General features: G+C 41.4%; 1 protein-coding gene across 2 annotated transcripts in view; it reads right to left on the bottom strand.

The window, feature by feature from the left end:
• The window catches only part of FMN2 (formin 2), a 293,915-nt gene that overhangs the window by 65,313 nt on the left and 207,799 nt on the right, over positions 1 to 20,803 (bottom strand). For both annotated transcript variants that reach the window (XM_053300841.1, XM_053300851.1), the window contains one exon: positions 159 to 251. In XM_053300841.1, coding sequence (XP_053156816.1) covers positions 159 to 251 — 93 coding nt within the window. The remainder of the gene's footprint in view (positions 1 to 158; positions 252 to 20,803) is intronic.

Here is a 20,803-nt window from a genome sequence, read left to right as displayed (position 1 = left end):
GTCATACAAAACAGAACAGGTAGACCATCTAATTAAGCTAATCTGCATAATTCTGTGGTTCCAAAACAAACAGACCCTTTACTCATTAGGTCAAAACATTGTTCCTATAACCACTTTTTGATAAGGCTTTAAAGGTTAAATGACATATCATTATTTACCTTGACTAATGAATTTCTCCATGCTGTCTTTAAAAGGCTGGATGTGCTCTTCTAATGATAACTGGCAAACCTTGCCTGCTTCTGTCTCACATGCTGAAAATGTAAGTAACATGTTGAATTAGAATGATACGTTCATTATAAACAAGCTTTCCATCCCAGTATTCATACTTGCAGCCTGATCCTATGAACTGTTTGTTCCAGTAAGCTTTTAAGGTAGGATACTGGTACAAGATCACATCAGAATTTGAATGGCACTAGTATCTTATTTGTTGAGTTGGCACAGCCAGTGCTATTTTATCATGAACAATTTCCACATATGCCAGTCTATAATGATGTAAAGTTGTTAATATTATGCAGGAATGATCATAGACAGAAGCATGGCTTCAGCATGTTAACTCACCAACAAGTCACTAGAAAACATTGCAGCCAAAACTGAATGCTGACTTCATGGAATTGCAACCTACATTTCAGATCTGTAGTAAGATGATACCACTGAAACTAAGAAGCAGCATAGCATGATGGATTTGCCTCATACAGGATGCCACTACTAGATGTAAGCCACTTTGTGCATCATTGCACATATACTCAGAATCAGGTATCTAGCCAGAAATAATTATCGTTGGTTTTCTTCCCGTCCCTGTTCTACGAGCTTTACTTTAAAATGAAAAGTAACTCTATTTTAAAATACATATTTCTCTCACCCTCTTCCCCACAAATTATAACAAGGCAGCCTATAAGGAGATAAAAGTAGAATCATCTTGTTACTTTATCAGTGCTGAATGTTCCAACCAACTATAAGAACAGCCCTGCTGGATCAGGCCAAAGACCTAACTAGCCCAGCATCCTGTTTCACACAGTGGCCCACCAGATGCCTCTGGAAGCCTACAGGAAGGATCTGAGGGCATGCCTTCTCTCCTGCTGTTACTTCCCTGCAACTGCTATTTAGAGGTATCTTGCCTCTTAGGCTGGAGGCAGCCCTTAGCCTACAGACTAGTAGCCACAGCTAGACCAGTCATCCACAAATTTATCTAAACCTCTTTTAAAGCCATCCAGGCTAGTGGCTGTCACCACATCTTGTGATAAAGAATTCCATAAGTACTTCATTTTGTCAGTCCTAAAGTACTTGGTAGTTTCATGGGATGGCTCCCTGATTCTAGTGTTATGAGAGAGGAAGAAACATTTATTTCTATCAACTTTCTCTATCATGTCTCCCGTGATAGTGAAGCAACAAGAACCCCACTGAAGAACAAAGAGGTGCATTTCAAAAATTTGTAATGAAACTGATGAGGATCACTGACTAGAGAACACTCACCTGTGCAACATGCTAAAACTTTTCAACCACCACCATACAATCCTGTTTTGCAGCTCGCATGCTATTAGCCTCTCACAGGATCCGCCACCAGCTCCATCGACATATATTATTGTGCACATTATATAACTATGCTTACATTTAAGATCATGGTGCCAGATGAACACAGAAAGTAAAGATTAGATCTTTTGATAGACCATGGATGGCCACCTGGCAGTCTGAAGGCAGCACCTAACTCACAATATTATTTTATCTGGTCCACACAATCAAATCTGCAGAGAGCGTCTGCCAAAGATGCACCACTGGGGAGGACAGAAAGATTTAAGGGCAGAAGAGACAGCCAGTGCCAACTTCAGTGAAGGCAGAAGTGCCTCAGCTTCCTCTCTACTGTGGGCCTGATGATGCATATGTACTCTAAAATAACTTTCCTATTTATTTTGCAATGATTTAATGGTGGGGAATCTCCCAGATGTCTGGCTCAAGGATTCAGTTTAACATCCTGATGTTTCCAGCTAGAAACCCTGGTTAGAACAAACCAGAATTTGCGAGATTTGGATGTCACAGCAAATCCCAGCTTGTTCTAAACACAGAACGAAAAAAGAAAATTTCTTAATGTGTGAAGAAATAAACTTCTTGGTGTGTGAAGGGAAAAGAAGAGCATGTAAGCCCAGGATTCAAGACTATTGCACAGAACCAGGATTAAGCTGGTTCATGACATCTGAGCCTGACCATACGTTCCCTAGCATAATTAATGAAACTAAGGAAGGACTTAGATATCCAAGTATGTATCATGGTTACCTGTGTACTCTAAGTGGAACAAAAGCAAACTGTAAAACTTGTGGTACTGATTTACAGGACCAGTTCTCATGATCAAAACAAGGTTGGTAGACAAAAAACAAACCTCTCAGCAGTGTGTGAGATCTCACCAGGCGTGTCATGAGAAACCAGAATTTCCCCCTAATCTATGGTTGGCACCGCACCAACCCAGCATTTACCAGGGATCAACAGCCAGAGTTCAGATCTAAGATTAACAATTCCAGGTAAATGTTATGTTGGCACAGGGCCAACCAGAGCTCAGGGGAAGGTTCCAGGCTCTCATAACACGCTTTTAAGATGTGCTGCCAAGATGTCCAGTTTTCTGGACATTGTATTGACCATGAGAACCTACTTACAGTGTTTTAAATTGAATCCCCCTAAAGAAATTCACGCCCAAATCCATTGATCTGCAGCTGCAAAACAGATTTATTCAAGTATTTGCGATCCAGAACAGAATTTAGCAAATTTATACATAGTTGTCATAGTGTACAGTATTATGTGATGTTTAGTGTTCAAGAGATATGACTATATATACAGCCTACATACATATAAAACTTACAGGAGATACTTTGCTGCAGAGTTCAAGAGACTGTAAACATTCAGGTAGCACAAGAATCCATGACAGGAACACAGGTCTGTGAGAGCAGAGGTGTACCTAGGTAATTTTGGAGGAGGCCCCGCCCTCTGGCTGGATCCTCCCCCCTCTCTGCAAGTTAAGCATCATCACCTAAAGGCCTTTGGAGCCCCCACCCCACTCCCCACTCTGCAAGTTAAGCATCATCCCCCTACACACATACAGTGTGACACATGAAGTATTTCTACATGTAGGTTCTTGAGGGCACAAACAGCAACTGAACCCACAAGAATATAAGAATATAAAACATGTATGTTTATACAGATATGCATTAGCAGAAACATTTCAACATGCAATGTTACATATTCCCAGTGCAGATCACAACCACACTCAGCAAAGTGTGGGCCAGCAGCAACCGTACCACTCAGGACAGACGCAAGCGCCCAAGGGACGCAAGCGCCCAAAGCGGCAGTTCGGCAAGAGGCTTTGCACAGAGAGGAGCTCTGCTTGCGAGCTCCTCTCTGCCTCTTAAATTGAGGGCTGTCTATGGCCAACAGCAGTTGGCCAGGGTAAGGGGGACTCGGCAGCTGGGAGGGAGGGTGGGCGGTCGGCGGCGGCGGGAGCAATTTTTTTTAAAGTTACATGGCCTCCATTCCGCCCCCGGCCTCCGTCTCTTTTGGCCGAGCCCTCGCCGCCGCTTCTCCGGCTTCTTCGGGCGGCCGCTTCTGGCCGCCCAAGATGGCTGCCGGGTGCCAGCGATCGTGTCTCCCTTGCCCTGCTTCGCGCATGCCCAGAACAGGGCAGGGAGGCACGGACACATGCTTGGTGTCCGTCCACGGACGGACACCAAGCGTTTTATTAGAGAGGATGTGAGCCTAAGAATGCAACTGTAAACATGCAGTACTTACTAAAAAGTAACAGTACAGTACTTACTAAAGGGTAAACTAGTAACCATTAAACAATTAAACTAGAGGGACTTAATTCTAAGTTTATGTGCTTAGAATTGCACTGCATGTGCTCTTGAGTTGCTATATATGTTGGGCACTTACTCCAGAAACTCTAGATTTTAAAAAATCTTAGATAACAAAAATGTATATTCAAAAGAACGGATAGCAGCAACTAATGTATTTGCTTTTATTTATTTAATGTTGCTTTTCCACAAATGTACAACAAAGAAGGCCATCGTTTTCAAAATATTATATTTCAGAAATATGCCTAAAAGAGGAAGAAGAATTAGTACATGACATACAAATGAAACTCTGTTATAATGGTTAGTTACAACAAAATTGCTACAATTCATAGGTATTTAGAGCCTAAGAACAGAGCCTAAGTTTGTTGACTTTGCACTGGACTGTAATCAATATTAATAACTGAATGTCTCTCTCTTTCTATCTGCGCACGTGCATGTATGTGTGTATAAATAAAGTTAACCAGCAATTACTACTTGGTAAAGAACTTTTAAAAAAACCCCACAAGTACTACATATGCCTCACAGAGTAGGCATTTAAAGCATGTACACAAATGGAAATGGAAACACGCTGCATTTCTAAACATTGTGGCATCTACCAAGCTATAGTAATTTACTAAGGCTCAAATCATACACACACTTGTAAACTGCACTGCCATGTGAATTCTATTGACCTCAATGAGACCATTCATGGTTATAAAGTTAAAAATACATTTAAGTGTTTATAGGCTCAGTGCCTAAATAAATGTGATGTTAGGTCAGTTTCACTGCATGTGCTGGAGCAATGGTGAGATATAAATTTATTTGTTAGCCTTGTGGTCTCTGACTTGTGTTGTGTCTTCAGGCAAAACCAAAACACTTTATATGCTTCTTTGGTTTGTTTTGAGACTACTGCAACACGGCAAAATAAAAGAAACACTGCACTGTGTCTAATGAAGATAAAGCATTTTAATCACTGTTAAAATGTTCAAGAAAGGTTTTGGATCCTTAATTAAGGATCACCACTCAAGTCTATGCAAATATAAGTTTCAAGCTTGCAAATGCTTTAAGAAGCTACTTGATTTGTTCGTGTTGCTCTGTCCTGTTGATCCCATATAGACGGCATCAATTTCAGAATAGCCAAACACTTGGGCCAGGATTCAAAATGCTGTGTGCTTTTCACATATACAGGGGCGTTTCCATTTTCCTGTTAACCTCAAAAAGCCCCACCCAAACATCAAGGGCTCTCCAGGGCAGCACCCTATTAAGTATGAGTGGCTGCTACCAAAAAGGAAATCAGCCATTCTCCCTACCCACTCCATGCACACATGGAAACACTTGCATGCACACAAAGGCCATTCCAGCCTTGATGTTGAATATTTTTTACTATTTGTATCTCAGGATGATCTCTTGAAATTTCATTACATAAAAGAAATGATAAGCACAGATCCTTATCATCTGATCTCTTTTTCTACACCCATACCAATAATTTAGAACAGATTCTTTTAAACCTTTCATAGAAATGCAAGATATCTAACATACTTCATATTATTGTCTTGGAAAACAAGCCCAGATCACACTTTTCTTTATAGTATCCTAGAACTCTTTTTGAAACCATCTAGACCTGTGTTAGAATAAAGGGCTAATTGCTCTTCTGTGTGATCACAATAGCAGCAGCTGCCACAATCATGAAGATGCCTGCTGGCTACTGCAGACTGTACCTACATACTACAAGTTCTCAATACAGTTTGTCCATGAAATCTTGTACTTATTATTATTTTTGTATTAATTTAATTTATATACTGCCTGACTTTCGAGGCTCCAGGCAGTTCACAAAAACAAAAACAAACAAGAACAGCTATTAAAACAAGAATTAAAAATCTAACACATTCAACAATTACAGCAATTAAAAAATCTAAACAACAATTAAAAATGTAAAACTCAGAAATTACTAAAAGCCTGGCTAAAAAAATGTGTCCAGGGCTCTTTTGAAGACTGGCAAAGATGTTAAACTACGAATGTCTATAGGGAGCACATTCCACAGCCTAGGAGTGACAACAGAGAAGGCCTGCTCCCAAGTCACTGCCAGACAAGCTGGCGGCATATGGAGATGGACCTCTCTCAGTGATCTTAATGTGCAGTGGGGATCGTGTAGAGAGAGGCCGTAAGCCATTTAGGGCTTTAAAATTAATTACCAGTACTTTATATTTTGCCCGGAAACCTATTGGCAGCCAATGCAACAGCTTTAAATCAGGCGTAATATGGTCTCTCCAAGACATTCTGGAGACCAGTCTAGCCACTGCATTTTGAACCAACTGAAGTTTCCAAATCACATACAAAGGCAGCCCCATGTAGAACGCATTGCAGTAGTCAAGCCTAGAGGTTACCAGAGAGTGCACCACAATTTATTATCCCTTATCCGATACATGTAGGCAGGCATTTACGGGGGTGATACCATTTCCTGATGATGATGTCATGGAGAAATAGATTTGGGTGTCATCAGCATATTGATAACACCCTGCTCCAAATCTCCTGATGATCTCACCCAGTGGTTTCAGGTAGATGTTAAAAAGCATGGGAGACAGAATGGAGCCCTGAGGGACACCATACAATTGCACCATCTGAAACCTACCAGAGAGATAGGAACAGAACCACTGCAGAGCAGTGCCACCTATTCCCAAATCCTGCAAGCAATTCAGAAGGATCCCATGGTCAACAGTATCAAAAGCCACAGAAAAGCCCTAAAGAACCAACAGTGTCACACTCTATCCGTTCCTTGGTAGAGATAATCCATCAGGCTGACCAAGGCTGTTTCCAAGCCATAGCCTGCCCTAAAGCCAGTTTGAAATTGGTCTAGATAATCAATATCATCCAAAACTGCCTGGTGTTGTTCAGTGACCACCCTCTCAATTACTTTGCCCACCCAAGGGAGGTTGGCGACTGGCCTATAAATATTAATCCATGAGGGCTCAAGGGCAGGTTTCTTAAGCATAGGTTTCACAATTGCCTCCTTCAAACATGGAGGCATCCTGCCCTCCCTCCGTGAGACATTTATGATGTCAACTAGTCCATCTCTAACAACCTCCCTGCTGGATGTTATAAGCCACGTTGGGCATGGATCCAAAGGACAAGTGGTAGGCTAAACATTTCCAAGGAGTTTGTCCACATCCTCAGGAGTCACAAATTGAGAATGATCAATTCTAATTGAACCAGAGGAGATACTGGACACCTCTACAGTTGACCCTGCCATAACCATGGAGTCCAACTTGGCTCAAATGCAACATATTTTAACCTCAAAATAAGTTGTAAAAAGCATAACAGTGAGATAATTTAAAATCCAGATCTACGTTCAGAGAACCTGAGTCAATCCCCTTACAATTCTGAACTCTGCTGGATGCGAACTTGCGGACGCAATATGTGCAGAATAGAATCATTTCTTCGCTGTAAGTATTGCCACAGAATAAGCCTTCAAATGGGCTTTGTGCAGTGTCTTATCAGATTCAAGTCAAGTCTTCCTCCACTTACTCTCTAGCTTTCTCCCTTGCTGCTTCAGCTCCTGGGGCTGTTCAGTATACCATGGAGCTTGTTTTGAAGCACAACAGAGAAGGCGTCTACTGCCCTGGTAAGCTTCTATTCCAGGTCTCTACCAGGGCATCAACAGAATCACCAGCAGAACCAACCCTAAAACCCTCCAAGGCCTCTTGGAATCATGTGAGATCCAACAGCTTTCTTGGGCAAACCATCCTAATAGGTCTTGCATCCCTGAAGAGGTGGGTTCTGGCCATGAAACCAACCTTAACCAGATGGCGGTCTGTCCATAACAATGGAGACACTCTGGGAATATCCACTCACAGACTGATCTGAGCAAAAGACCAAATTGAAATTGTTACCAGCAGTGTGTATTGGCCACACAACCAACTGGGATAAGCCCATAGTTGTAGTGGTTGCTATGAACTCCTGAGCTCACCCTACACCAAAAGCCTGGGCGATTCCAAAAGCAACTCTGCGACCAGCTCCATCAGGTCAGTTAGGGATTCCATTGGGCAACAGGATGCTCGGTACACCAATAGAACCCCCAATCTATCCCTAGTCCCCAGGCCAAAATACTCAATGTAGTCCAATTGTCTCACAGGGTCCCTGGTAAGGGAGATGTTATTCCGATGGATCACAGACACTCCACCCTTCTGCCCCCTTCCCCTAAGCTGCTCCACCACTGAGAACCCAATTCAGAGGAGCTGAGCCCATACTGGGTCACTAGCCTTCCCCAACCAGATCTCAGTACAATACAAGCCAATTTGTCTCCCTCATCCGTAATCAATCATGGATGATTTTGGTCTTATTTTGGACTGACCTGGCATTGCAAAGGAGCAAGGTCAGGTTCTGAGAGTGGATGGAACTGCTCACTGAGGACTGAGAGTTGACAGAGTAGATGGAACTCCTCACAGAGGCCTGAAAGCTGATGGGGTGGATGGAACTGCTCACAGAGGCCTGAGAGCTGTCAGGACAGCTGGAAGGGGAAACACCTATCACATTTATAGTCTCCCTTCCCCTGTCTGCTGTCCTGCCAATGCCAAATCTATTCCCCACCACTACTGTAATAGCTGCTCCAGAACTCCCAGAAGTGCCCCCAGTTACTCCACATATACCAGAGCCCTCACACATAGCTATAAATAGCTGGGCAATACAGAGATGCTGGCACTATAAGGAAGGTGTCCAAGAGGTAAAAATAATAGGCCTCAGTCCCACCCCCAAAGGCTGGCCCCCTTCGGCAGCCCACTTGTCAGTGGCCTGCACCAGTGCTTGCACCCCAGCACAGCCTTCCTTTTTTTAAGGGCCAAAGAGTTAGAAAAGTCCTGTCAGCTGTCTCACTCAGCCAACAGGGACAGAGTGGCCCGGCAGCTCAGTGTTAGAGCAATTAGGAAGGCTCAGCAACTGAGGGGTGAGAGGGGGAGGATCTGGCAGAATCTAGAGCCAGCCTGCTCACCCCCAACAAGGAGAGAGAGGGTGGAAGGGAGATGGAATGCACACAAGCATCTCCTGCAGTGCTTCAGTATGTGCATGTCTCTGAGCCCTAATTCTTCAAAATAAGGTGTCCCCCCCCCCCGCTCCCCAGGTATCCAAGGTGTAAGTTCTGGGTAGCAGAATACTGACTGATCTTAACTCAGAATGTTGCCAAGCAGCAGGACGTGCACTAGGGAAGGGATTTTTGCTGCTCTCCCTTGCCCCTGCAACGTGTTCTTTGCATTTAACAAATATGTCCCCAAGGGTCATGCAGCCCTCAGAGACATATTTATGGAAGGCAAATATGGTCAAGAGAGCAAAGGAGCCCATCCCTCCCCTCTGCACAGGTGTTCAGCAACTTCCACCTGAGTTAAGAGCAGTCTCTCTGCACGGGGACATCACTCTGCTGCATCCCTTGCTGGTTGTTCTGGATGTGAGCCACCTTTTTCTGAAACTGGATATTGGCATATTGCAAAACTTTAGAGAAGAGAAGATACTATTTTAAAAAACACTGAACTTGTTGAAAATCTACATCCATACAATGAGAGGGGAAATCAGCTAGCAGTACAAAGTAAATCATGGCAATTTGAAAAAAGACTAGAGCTAAAACAAGCAATCAATAAACAGATAATTTGGGGTAAAGTTTTGACAAATGTGATTTTTGTGAAATCCTTTTACTTCATATATTAAATATATTTATTTCACATATATATATATATTAAAAACTTTGGAAAATATAGTTTTTGTAATTTAAATGTTTGGGGTATATGCCATTGTTCAAAACCAAAGGTAAAACAAAAAACTGGAACCTCAGGCAAGAAATGTAGACAACAATATCTAAATAAATCTGTATTAAAGCTATAAATAACTGTAGGTTATATAAACATGCATAATAAACCAATCACTTGTTTCTCAGTCTAAACTATCTCACAGGGTTGTTGTGAGGATAAACATAACAATGTCCACTGTTATGGGCTCTTTGGAGGAAGAATGGGATATACACGTAAAAATAAACTTTCAGATATAAATTCCTATTATCTATATTTAGTGTTTGTTGGCTACAGTTCTCGATTGAGGATCTGGTTTGCTGTTTTACCTTTAGATTTTTGTGGGACCTTTTCTTTTGTGGATGGTTCAAAATCTGCCAGATATCTAGCAAATTATGCCTAGAAAAACTTGACTAGTTCACATTTTAGCAATCTGCCATATTAGCGAACACTGAGGAAATTTTTTGCAAATCTCAAGTCCTCAACTGAATTTTCACAAAGACATGAGGACCATGGATGTTTAAATGGTCCCTGAAAGGCAGACTCCAGCTAATCTAATTATCCTCGAGTCATATAGAAATGCTCAGACAGTACTCTAAAGGGAATACAAAATCTAATGGAAAGAAATGAAGTCAGTTTATCTGAATGGCATACTTTTCTATAAGAAAAGGAAGAAAAGCATCTCAATGTTCTTTTATTTATTTTGGGGGTATTGTTAGGACTTATGCTAAGGACTGTTGAGGCTTCAAAAGCTTCTACAGACAGCTCCTTGTTTGGAGTTTTAAGGGCAGTCAAACATGACTCACAGATTGACTGAAATCCCAGCTTCATTCTACATATGGTTTAGGTTTAGGAGTCTGCATGCAGCAGTGCTTCTCTCAATTAACCCTTTCAGCAATATTCATGTGGGTGCGGCACTGATGATGAGCTAACCACAACAGTGCCTCAGTCCTAAGAGGCTGTTAAGTGGCAACCCCTGCTGTTGACTGGAAAAGTCCTATGGCCTTACACTGAATTATTCTGTAACAAGTAGTGTAGAGACTGCAGTTCAACTGGCTTTGAGATCACAGCTGTATGAATACTTTTATAGGTCAGCTGAGCAACCTGTGTGACATGAGAAGAAGCGACACGCAGAGCAGCAGGTGGCTTCCTGACAACAATTCTCTGCCAGCTTCTATAAAGACTGCTGATCTGGATGGCAGTTGGTCAGATCCAGTCAGACCATTTCATATTCCCTTGGTCTGTAATTCATCTGACACACCACCTCAGTATTTAATTGTTTTTCTAAATGTAAATTGCTTTATCCCTTCTTTTGTATTTCTCTGCTATTGGGTTGTGTATGTGTGGTTTTTTGTTTTTGTTCTCAGTCTTGTAAAAGAAAAAGAACTTTTTTAAAAAGTAAGTTTAATTGTTTAATTCATAAAGGAGATCGGGAGAGCTACCTTCAGTCTTTTTAACTTCATGCTCTCACCCCAATTGTTACTGAATTTACTGCCTAGAATTCTGCCTACACATTAAGGGCAAAGAAGACAGCTGGCTGTAAAAGGAAATGAACACAACCTTTGCAGAATTCTTGCTTATACTGTATGTTAATTTAAAACTACAATGTATTGTTGTACAATGTAAAGGATTAATTTTTTAGTTTAAATTGGATTTATCATATGTATATGGGCATTGTATATTTTATTGAAAGCCCATGTACTTTGGGCTTTCAATAATGTGCTTTCAAAGTTTCAATACTTTCAACACTTTGGGCTTTCAAACTTTATATTGGCATTTTCAATGTCCAAATAAACTTTGGGCTTTCAATAAAATATATAGTATCATAAATTTACAAGCATCTTGATATGTGTTTTCTCTTTTTGTTGGCACTTGATGGATCCTTTCTGGGTTTTTTTGTGCTTTCTCACTAAAGGGAGTCAGGACTGCCCCTTAATTAAGGCAATTAATTAATTAATGCCCATGTTGTCCTGCTCCTTTATCTCCTTTCTGTAGAATCAGGATAATGATGATGAAAGGTGCTAAAAGAGGGCTCCCCTCCCAATTGTTGAACTCGTCCTGCAAACTAATGATGCTTACAACAAACAGTAATGGGCCAACTTACAGGAGAATTCCTCTGGCAATACAGATGCTTCATAAAGCAGTACAAGAGCAGAACAACATGTGACATCTTTGCTGGTGCCTGGCATTTTATCCTTCCTATCTGATCTGGGCCTCAAAGACCAAGGGAAAGTGTGGGTGCATGGAAGGCAAGTTGTCAACAAGTAGAATTTGTGACATTGAACAATACCATTACTGATCATGTGGTATGCTTGTTAAGGCATCAGCCTAAGGTTCCAGTTTCCCAGCTTTGTGGAGCTTGAGCCAAAGTGAGAAAGACATAATTCTGATCTTAAAATGACAGGTGGTTTGGGGGTCCCCCCCCCCCAACTATTTAATTCCTGTGGTTTGTGAAAAGGAAATGTATCATTATGGAGTTGGCAATCCAATATCTTCCCCAATATGACATTTAATGTTGATTCTTCTAATTAACTTTCTCCCCCTCGTCCCTGAGCATTCACATTCCATAACTAATAGAATAGACATTGAAATAGAATCCACTAGGTTTCTCTCCCTACCAGTCTCAGTTCTGGCAAAATTTGGCATCATTGTCAAACCTTTATTATTCAGACATGCTCTGATTAATATTATTATTCAGTCAAACCTATAATAATAGTCAAACCTATTATTATGCATACATGCTCTAAATAACTTTGCCAGCACTTGCTAGCCATAGACTTTAATAGGACACAAAAACCTTAATAACTTTTGAACTGCTGCTCCAAACTTCATCAAACTAGAAAAGGACTGCCTTCCTAGACAAGGCTGAATAGCTTACAGCACTCATTTTCAGAATTCAGAAGAGTTATATGATATGCCTGGATAAAATTTGGGCAAAAAAGGATCAAAGTGTCAATTTTCAGCAGGAGCAGGACAACATGGGCATCTTTGTTGATGCCAGGCACTCCACCCTCCCCATCTTGATCTGGGCCTCAAAGACCAAGGAAAAATGTGGGTGCATGGAGGGCAAGTTGTAAGTGAGCACAATTTGTGACAATGTACAATATCATTACTGATCATGTGGGGTGTCTGTTAAGGCATCAGCTTAGGTTCCAGTCTTCCAGAACAATTCCTATGCAGACAATGTTGTACAGTCACAAGTCATCATTTAGCAAGATGATCAGCTGTGTGAATATGCTAAGATTGTGGCTTACTCAAAATTTCTGGAGTTTCCACATTCACTAAGAATAAAAGAAGTTACAATCTACTGTAGACAATGCACTCAGAGGAAACATGTGCCTACTATAGCTGAAACAAAAACATTATGCCCTTTGTTGAACATAAAACTCTGCTGAACTATGACAATACTGAGCTGCTATCTAGTCACAACACATTCACAAGATCAATGGCATACAGACAAAGGTAACTCATAACTGCTTTATCACACTAACATCAGATCAAACTGTTACATGTGAATCTACTAAAAAGCTAGGATAATGTCTCTAAGGTTTTTGTCATTGGCTTCAGTATTTGCTGAAAAAGAGAGGTGAATCCCTTGGGAATGAAAAATCTACCTCTTCTTAGCATGCATTCTGAATAGCTAGCTCTCATGTCATACTCAATACAGTGTCCTTCCAGTTTCTGCAAACAGGCCCTAGAAACTTACATTGTGGAAACAAGGAATGCTTATTTAATTCACAGACTGTCTTGGGAAATGTTTGAAACAATGCCTTACATGCCCCACAGCATAATGCAGGCATTGCAGAACCGCCTGCACTGCTGTAAGGCTCTAACACATGCAGTGATAGTGTTGCATAAGAGAGCAGGACCAAAGCTACTGACCTCTTGCATGGTCACATGTTGCACACTACTTTCATTAGGAATAATCAAAATAGTGTGTGCTGTGCAACTGTGCAATGGTTCTGGTACTGCCCCCTTCCACACCACTGTCACCATGTGTGTAAGAGCCCTACAACAGTGCAGGTGGTTCAGAAATATCTGCATTATGCTGCGGGACATGTAAGCCAATGAAGTATTAGGACAATATCCGAAAAAAACTCCATCATGAGGATTATTTACAAACAAGAAAACACAAAAACAAATACACCACCCTCTGTCATGTGCTTATTTTGCCACAAACGTCCAAGACCTGAGGGGGAAAAAATGAGAGTTCTTATGGACATTATTCACATGGGGCCTAACTTGGATAATATTGTCCCCTGTCCTCTATCCTATGTGTGCTGCAGGAGAGAGATCATGCCTTTCCACCCCACCCACCAAGGTTGTCTGTTCTGTCAGATGTCCATAGATGGCCTTGAAGAGGGCATGTGTATGTAGAATAAAATTTGGGAACTGACCTCATGATCTGGGTCTACACACATTGGCCAACATGCTGTGGAGTGAAATCTCATTGTTAGCAACCCATCAGGGCTGCTGCAAATGTAAAAGGCAACCTGAGGCTGTTGTGGAAGCAGGCTGTTGTGAAACTTTGTTAACAGCATGGGGACAATTGCATCACACTATTTTATTTGTTTCCAGTGAAAATAGTGTTAAAGAAGTGCCTGCATGCTGTTTTAAGAAGTTTCACAGCAGCAGGTACCTGTAACAACTGTAGGGTTGTCTTCCACCAGTGCAGCAGCCTCGGCAGCTTGCTAATGCCAAGGTTAGTCTTTGCAGAACGTCAGCCACTAGATTTTATGCATGTAGTAGACCTATCCAAATATTATGCCAGTTACAGATTGGTGGCCTCAAAGGGACAGGGAGTAAACATTGCCTTTGCTCCATCATCATGAGGAGGAAAGAGCAATCTGAACCAAGCATGGGACATGCTCGTTGTGTACATCATTTCAGTCAACAGAGTTAATGTTAATTGGCTGGTTAAACTAATGATCAATATTGATACATAACTGAACGGTATAGGTCAGCTAAACAGTATCTGAAATTATTTAGGTCACTGAATAATTTGACTTGAACTGCACTGTGCCTTATATGTGACAGGCTGGAGTTTTCTCCACTTTATGTTATAGTGTAAATGTGGTAATCATGAATTTAAGTATATGTGCAATAAATTACAGCACACTTTTCTGTGAAGCAACAACTCCATTTGTTACTCAATCTTAATAATTACTCATGGCAACATATACTCAAGGTCCAGGATATGATTTAAATTATTTATGGAAAATGCATCCATAATAATACTGTAGGGTGGTTGTTTTCTTCTTTTTCTGTTGGGCCTTTTCTCCAGGGATCTCAGTATAATCTTATATTAACTTCTCTGCAATACGAGTTCTTTGCACTCTGCTCACTAATGGTTACATCCAATGTACAGTTATGTTATTAGTATGGCTGTGTTTAAAATTTTATATTGTTTTAGATGTGTTATTGGTCAAAGACCATAATAAAGACTGACTATATTAACTTCTATGACTTCTGAGGTTATAAAAAAGCAATGTAAAATAATTCATATATATCTCCATATCCATGTCTACTTGTCTTCCCCCACCACCAGGCAATACTACAAAGACTAAATCATCCAAAGCAGCAATATAACTCAATGCTATTAGCACAAACAGATAGCTTTTTTCTTTGTCACTTCATATACAAAGTAAGAATATTCATTATCTGAGAAGAGATCTTACAAAGCATGGACACAGTTATCCAAAATGTACAAAGGCCACTGAAAGTAGTGGGATTTAAGTTCCTAAGAACCAAGATCTCCTTTGAAAATATGCTTATTGCAGCAGTGTTTTCAAGGAGTGCTGTAAAGTGTTTAAACTTAGAATAAGTTTAAACTTAGTTTAAACCTAGCTACCAAATACTTTTTAATGCGGCAAGTTAGTGTAAGTCATGTAAAGAAAAAAAAATTCTGAGTGTGGAATGACAGAATTACAGAAAGTTATTACTTGACATGATTGCATCAAGGAGGTCTGCTGACAGCCCGGAGAGATCAAAAGCAGATCAGGTTGCTTAACAAACTATATGTCACTGAACAGAGAAAAACTAAACTCAGAATCCTGAAGAGCTGTGAAATTGAAGGGCAATTGATGGAGCCAAACCAGTAGATATATTAATAAAACCCTAGCAGTCTCGGGTACTTTGTTTATTAGAATGTCTGGTACATAACAGATTAATGTCAAGCCATATAATGCTCTGAAACAGAGGCTCCCAAGGTTGAGAACCACTGTTCTAAAATGAAGGCAGCAAGCAAAACTGGTGTTAGCTGAGCAGGATGATTATCAAAAATATTCTATAAATAGTTGCTTTATTTAGTAAATGAAATTCCGGCTCCAAAATAGAAGAACATCCCAACACACTTTTCTAAAGTTCTTAAATTACAACTTTTTAATGTAATAGCTCTGAAGAAAGCATTCTCTTCAACATGAGCAAATTGCAGTGTATATACTTGATGAAACAAGAGAAAATAAATAAAAGGGGGTGTCTCTGCAATTATGAAAGGAAACCTGAACAATGTTTCCCTTTAAGGAGAACCAACAAAATGTTCCCTTTTAAGCACATATGCACCCAAGCTTATCATCCTGATTATGCACCATAAAGAAAACATTTCATATTATTATAAAAAATAATGTAAGGTTTGCATGGTTTTCCATAGACTGCTAATATATGGAGACAGTCCAATGAAATAACTCATGCTAGCAGTTGCTAGAATTATGAAGGCACAAGACAACTGGGTGGGCGGTGAAGGAGAGCTATTCAAATTATTGAAGCATCACATTTACACGAAATTATGGCAACTTCAGGAATATATATGCTTCATTTTGGGAGGGCAGAAATAAATGTACTTTACTATTAGCACTGAAATTTATCTATATATTTGGTGAAGAAATACCACACTGGGAACTATGCAGACTCTTGACTCATTAGTATCTTATCTGGTTGTTCGTTTGTTGTTGTGTGGGTTTTTTTTGTGGTAGTGGGGATGGAATTTGGAGGCCAGTATCACACACTTTGGAATAAACAGGAAATGTCTGAGCAAGTAGATGACTCTCAGGCTTCTGAGAGGCTCATCTCCTTCTGATCTACTGCCAGCTTTCCTATGGGCCCATTGAGCTTGTTTAAGTCCCATGTCTCTGTGAACCTTGCCAAGGAAATTGGTTTTCTACTACTAAACATATATTTAATACCAAGATAGGACAGGAGACATAGAACTGCAGGTTACTTATCTGTAATTAGTAGATCTTCTAGTGGACCTTTCCAAAGCCTGTGCAGAGAGCCACTGGGGAACCTTCCAAAGCTTCCCATAGCTTGCTATGTTGACAGGAACCCCATCCCCATTTTTCTCAGACAGGAGGAGACTCCCTTATCAGAAACTCCCTCTCTTCAATTTGAACATCCATCACAACCTGGAAATGAAAGGGCTGCTGCAGTGGGGAGGATGGGCAGGCATCTGAATTCACAGAAGACACTCTAAGAACTACCACTACAGGTAAGCAATCTGCTGTTCTTTGTAGTGGTCTCTGTGAGTCTCATAAATGGGAGAATGGTAAGCTCACCTACCGGTAGAAAGTGCAGCCTTCTAGGAAAAAATGGGAGTGAAGGACTGCTCATCCGAAGGAGGCATCTGCTCTCACTCTGTGGCCCAGCACATAGGACTCCACATAAAAGGATGGCTGAGACTATGCTACTGTTTGACAAATAGTTTGCAGGGGAACAGCTCTCTCAACTGCAGTGGAAGTGGAGACAGGGCACATGGAATGTGCTTTTATTAGGGAGGCAAAGGTTTTTTAGAAAGTTCATAGCATAACGTTATCAAGGATGAAATCCACTGGGACAGCTTTTGAACAGAAACCTGAGAATGTTTATTAGGATTAGCATAATAGAGGAAGAGAAAAGGAGATTTACAAAACTTCATTGTGTGGTTTAAAAGGCCAGAGCCTTTTAAAATAAATGCAAATTAAATTCCACAACCAAAGAAATATCTTGCACTAAGTGAAAAGTAGAAGCCACTTTAGGCAAGAAATTAGTATCTGGTCTAAGGACTACTTTATCTGCATGAAACCGAAGGATAGTCAGAAGGCAATTCAATAACTTCACTTGCTGAGGTTATAGTGACCAAAAAGACTGTCATAAAAGTCAATAAGTGGAGACAGCCATCCGCTCAAATGGTTTCAACATGAACTGGGTAAAACTAATGGGAGATCTCAAGATGGTGACAAATTAGAGAGGTTTGAGTAAAGATTGAAAAATTGCTTTACCAGTGGGAGAACAAATAATGAAAGTTGGTGCTTTACTCATCTGTCAGTGAGACAGCAGCCAAATGCACCCTTAAGGAATACATTTTATGGCACAATCCTTTCAGGGGAGCAGGTAAGTAAGGTTGCTAGGAACAGAAACAGAACAGAAAAGGATGGAAGCCCTTCTGGACTGTGAAAGTAGAGCATCTCTTCCACTTAGCCTCATATGACTTCCTATTCATCAATCTCCTGGCTGCGTCTAGGAACTTAGAGATTTCTGGTGTGAGGCATGGGATAGGCAAATCCACCATGCCATGAGTCAAAGTACTGAGTCTTCTGCATGAAGTGGTGTTCTTGAATTTTTGGAGAGAAGGTAGTATTCTACAGATAAGCAGAGAAACATGTTGCCAAATCAGTTCCAGGAACCAAGACTACCTTGACCACTAAGATGTCACTATAATACAGTTAACCCTGTTTCTCCTTTTTTTTTTTTTTAAAGAACTCAAGAAATCAGAGGGAATGGCAGAAACAAATAAGATAACAAAGTACCCTAATGGAGGAGAAACAGTTCACTGGGGAATTGTGCCCTTGATTCCCCCCAGTGCAAAACAAGGACCATTGGGCATTTTCCTGCAATGTGAAGAGAGCTATCTGTGGGGTGGACCACCTTTGGAAGATTTGACTTAGAATGGTTTGAGAAGTTATCCAAAGGCCTGCTGTAGGCATGTGCTAGCTGGTCATTCGAGTTTTGGATGTGCATTGCTGAGATATAAATCTTGTTGTCTCTGCACCATAGCCATAGATGGGTTGCTAGTTGTCGCAGTGTTCTGGAACCAGTACGGCTAAGATGAATTATATATGCCTTCACAATTGTATTGTTGGTAAATATCTGAAATGTATAACCACAAACAGAACAAAGGAATGCCCTGTGTGCCTTAATCACCACAAGGAGCTCTAAATAACTGATATAGTGAGATATTTTGAGGGTCAACCACCTCCACATAGTCATTCCCTCAGTGGGCTCCCCAGCCAGAAACACATCAATTGTGACATGGGTCTCCAGCTGAGGGCAAATTGGGAACCTACAGAGAGGTTCTCTGTGTGAGTCCACCCATGAAAGGAAGATCAAATGCAGCCTAACAGCTTCAGAACAACAGACTGGTGATGGTACTGCAGGGTAAAGGGACCTAGAAATCAGTGCTGCAGAGATGCGTTCAAAGTCTTGCTCGCTTGCAGCAAGACAATGGTGGTTGAGGTCATGAAGTCTAGTTTCTTTAGTATAGCTAATGCTGCTTGATAAGGAGTAATAATTGCCACTTGATGTGCAGGACTCTGGATATTCTTTATTCTGACATCTGACAAAAACGTTACCCTGCCTGGGAGTAAAAAATGATGCCGATAAAGCAAGTGCCTAAGTCCTGTAAAAATGCAATATCATGAATGTCTCAGTACAACCACTGTGGGGATGTTGCAGTTGATGAGCCAATTTTCCAGGTAAGGGAAAAGATGGATGCTTCATTGTTGAAGGACAATGACAACCACGGCTAGGCATTTAGTAAAGAGCCTGAGTGCTGTTGTTAACCAAAAGTGGATCACCCTGTTCTGGAATGTTCATGAGCCTACCCTGAAATGAAGGAACTTCCTGTGATGAGATAAAATGTAATATGAAAGAACATCTCCTCGGGAGGAGGAGCCCGAGAGTCGGCAGCCGAGCAGGGCACAGCCGCAGCTCTGCCTGGGCAGGCCGGGGCGGGCGGGAAGCGGAAGGAGCAAGACCCGCCGTGGCGGCCTCAACCATGTCAGAAGGGGACAGCACAGGCGAGTCCATCCATGGCAAACCTTCAGTGGTCTATAGATTTTTCACACGGTTTGGACAGGTTTACCAGTCCTGGTTAGACAAATCTACTCCTTACACTGCCATGTGATGGGTTGTAACATTGGGTTTAAGTTTTATCTACATGATTAGAGTTTATCTAAGGAGAGGAGAGCTGGTCTTGTGGTAGCAAGCATGACTTGTCCCCATAGCTAAGCAGGGTCTGCCCTGGTTGCATATGGATGGGAGACTTGATGTGTGAGCACTGCAAGAGATTGCCCTCAGGGGATGAAGCCACTCTGGGAAGAGCAGAAGGTTTCAAGTTCCCTCCCTGGCTTCTCCAAGATAGGGCTGAGGGAGATTCCTGCCTGCAACCTTGAAGAAGCTGCTGCCAGTCTGTGAAGACAATACTGAGCTAGATAGACCAATGGTCTGACTCAGTATATGACAGTTTCCTATGTTCCTATGTTCCTATGGCAAGTGGCTTGAACTCTGACTCTGGAAAAGGGAGGGATGGCTTCAAATTCTAGAGCATAACCCAGGCAAATAAAGTGCCTACTGATAGTTCATTATAGACTCCCAGGATGGCAGGAATGGACAAAGTCTGGATCAAAGTCAGAACTTCTAGAGTAAGAGGTAGACTTAGGCTTTGAGGAGAACGTCTTGGGGTTGGAGAATGTGGATGACTTATCATAGTGTTGTAATTGACTTTGACAAAAGGAGTGATCCCCTTGATGGGAGGATGTCTAATTCTTAGCTGTAAGTGCCCAATTCCACTTGCCCTGCCTCAAGTGTCTGGAGGAACTTGTAGAAGTGAGGCTCATGGAAGCAGCAGTATTCCTTATGAATACATCCCATAGTATCATTTCTGTGCTGGTCACACAGAGCTTTGCCATCAAAAGGTAAGTCCTCAATCTTACAGCCGGCATCTGAGGCTAAGCTGGTCAAACAGAGTCAGCCATGACATCTAAGAAAGATTGCTCCAGCTATTGCCCATGAGTTACAGTCAACTATGTGACTGGAAGCATGGAACTGCTGCTTAGACAGTCTTGAAAGACAGAGGAGAAGTAATTACAACCTTCAGGAGTAATTCCAGATACAGCAATACCAATACTTCCCCTTGGAAAGGTTATCTTAACATGCCTATGCAGGTATGTTAGTTAGCTATGCATATCTGGAGACAAGCAC

Source organism: Hemicordylus capensis, chromosome 1 (assembly GCF_027244095.1).
Source record: "Hemicordylus capensis ecotype Gifberg chromosome 1, rHemCap1.1.pri, whole genome shotgun sequence".
Classification (NCBI taxonomy): domain Eukaryota; kingdom Metazoa; phylum Chordata; class Lepidosauria; order Squamata; family Cordylidae; genus Hemicordylus; species Hemicordylus capensis.
Note: the sequence above shows the minus strand (reverse complement) of the source record. Positions and strands in the feature narration are given on the sequence as shown.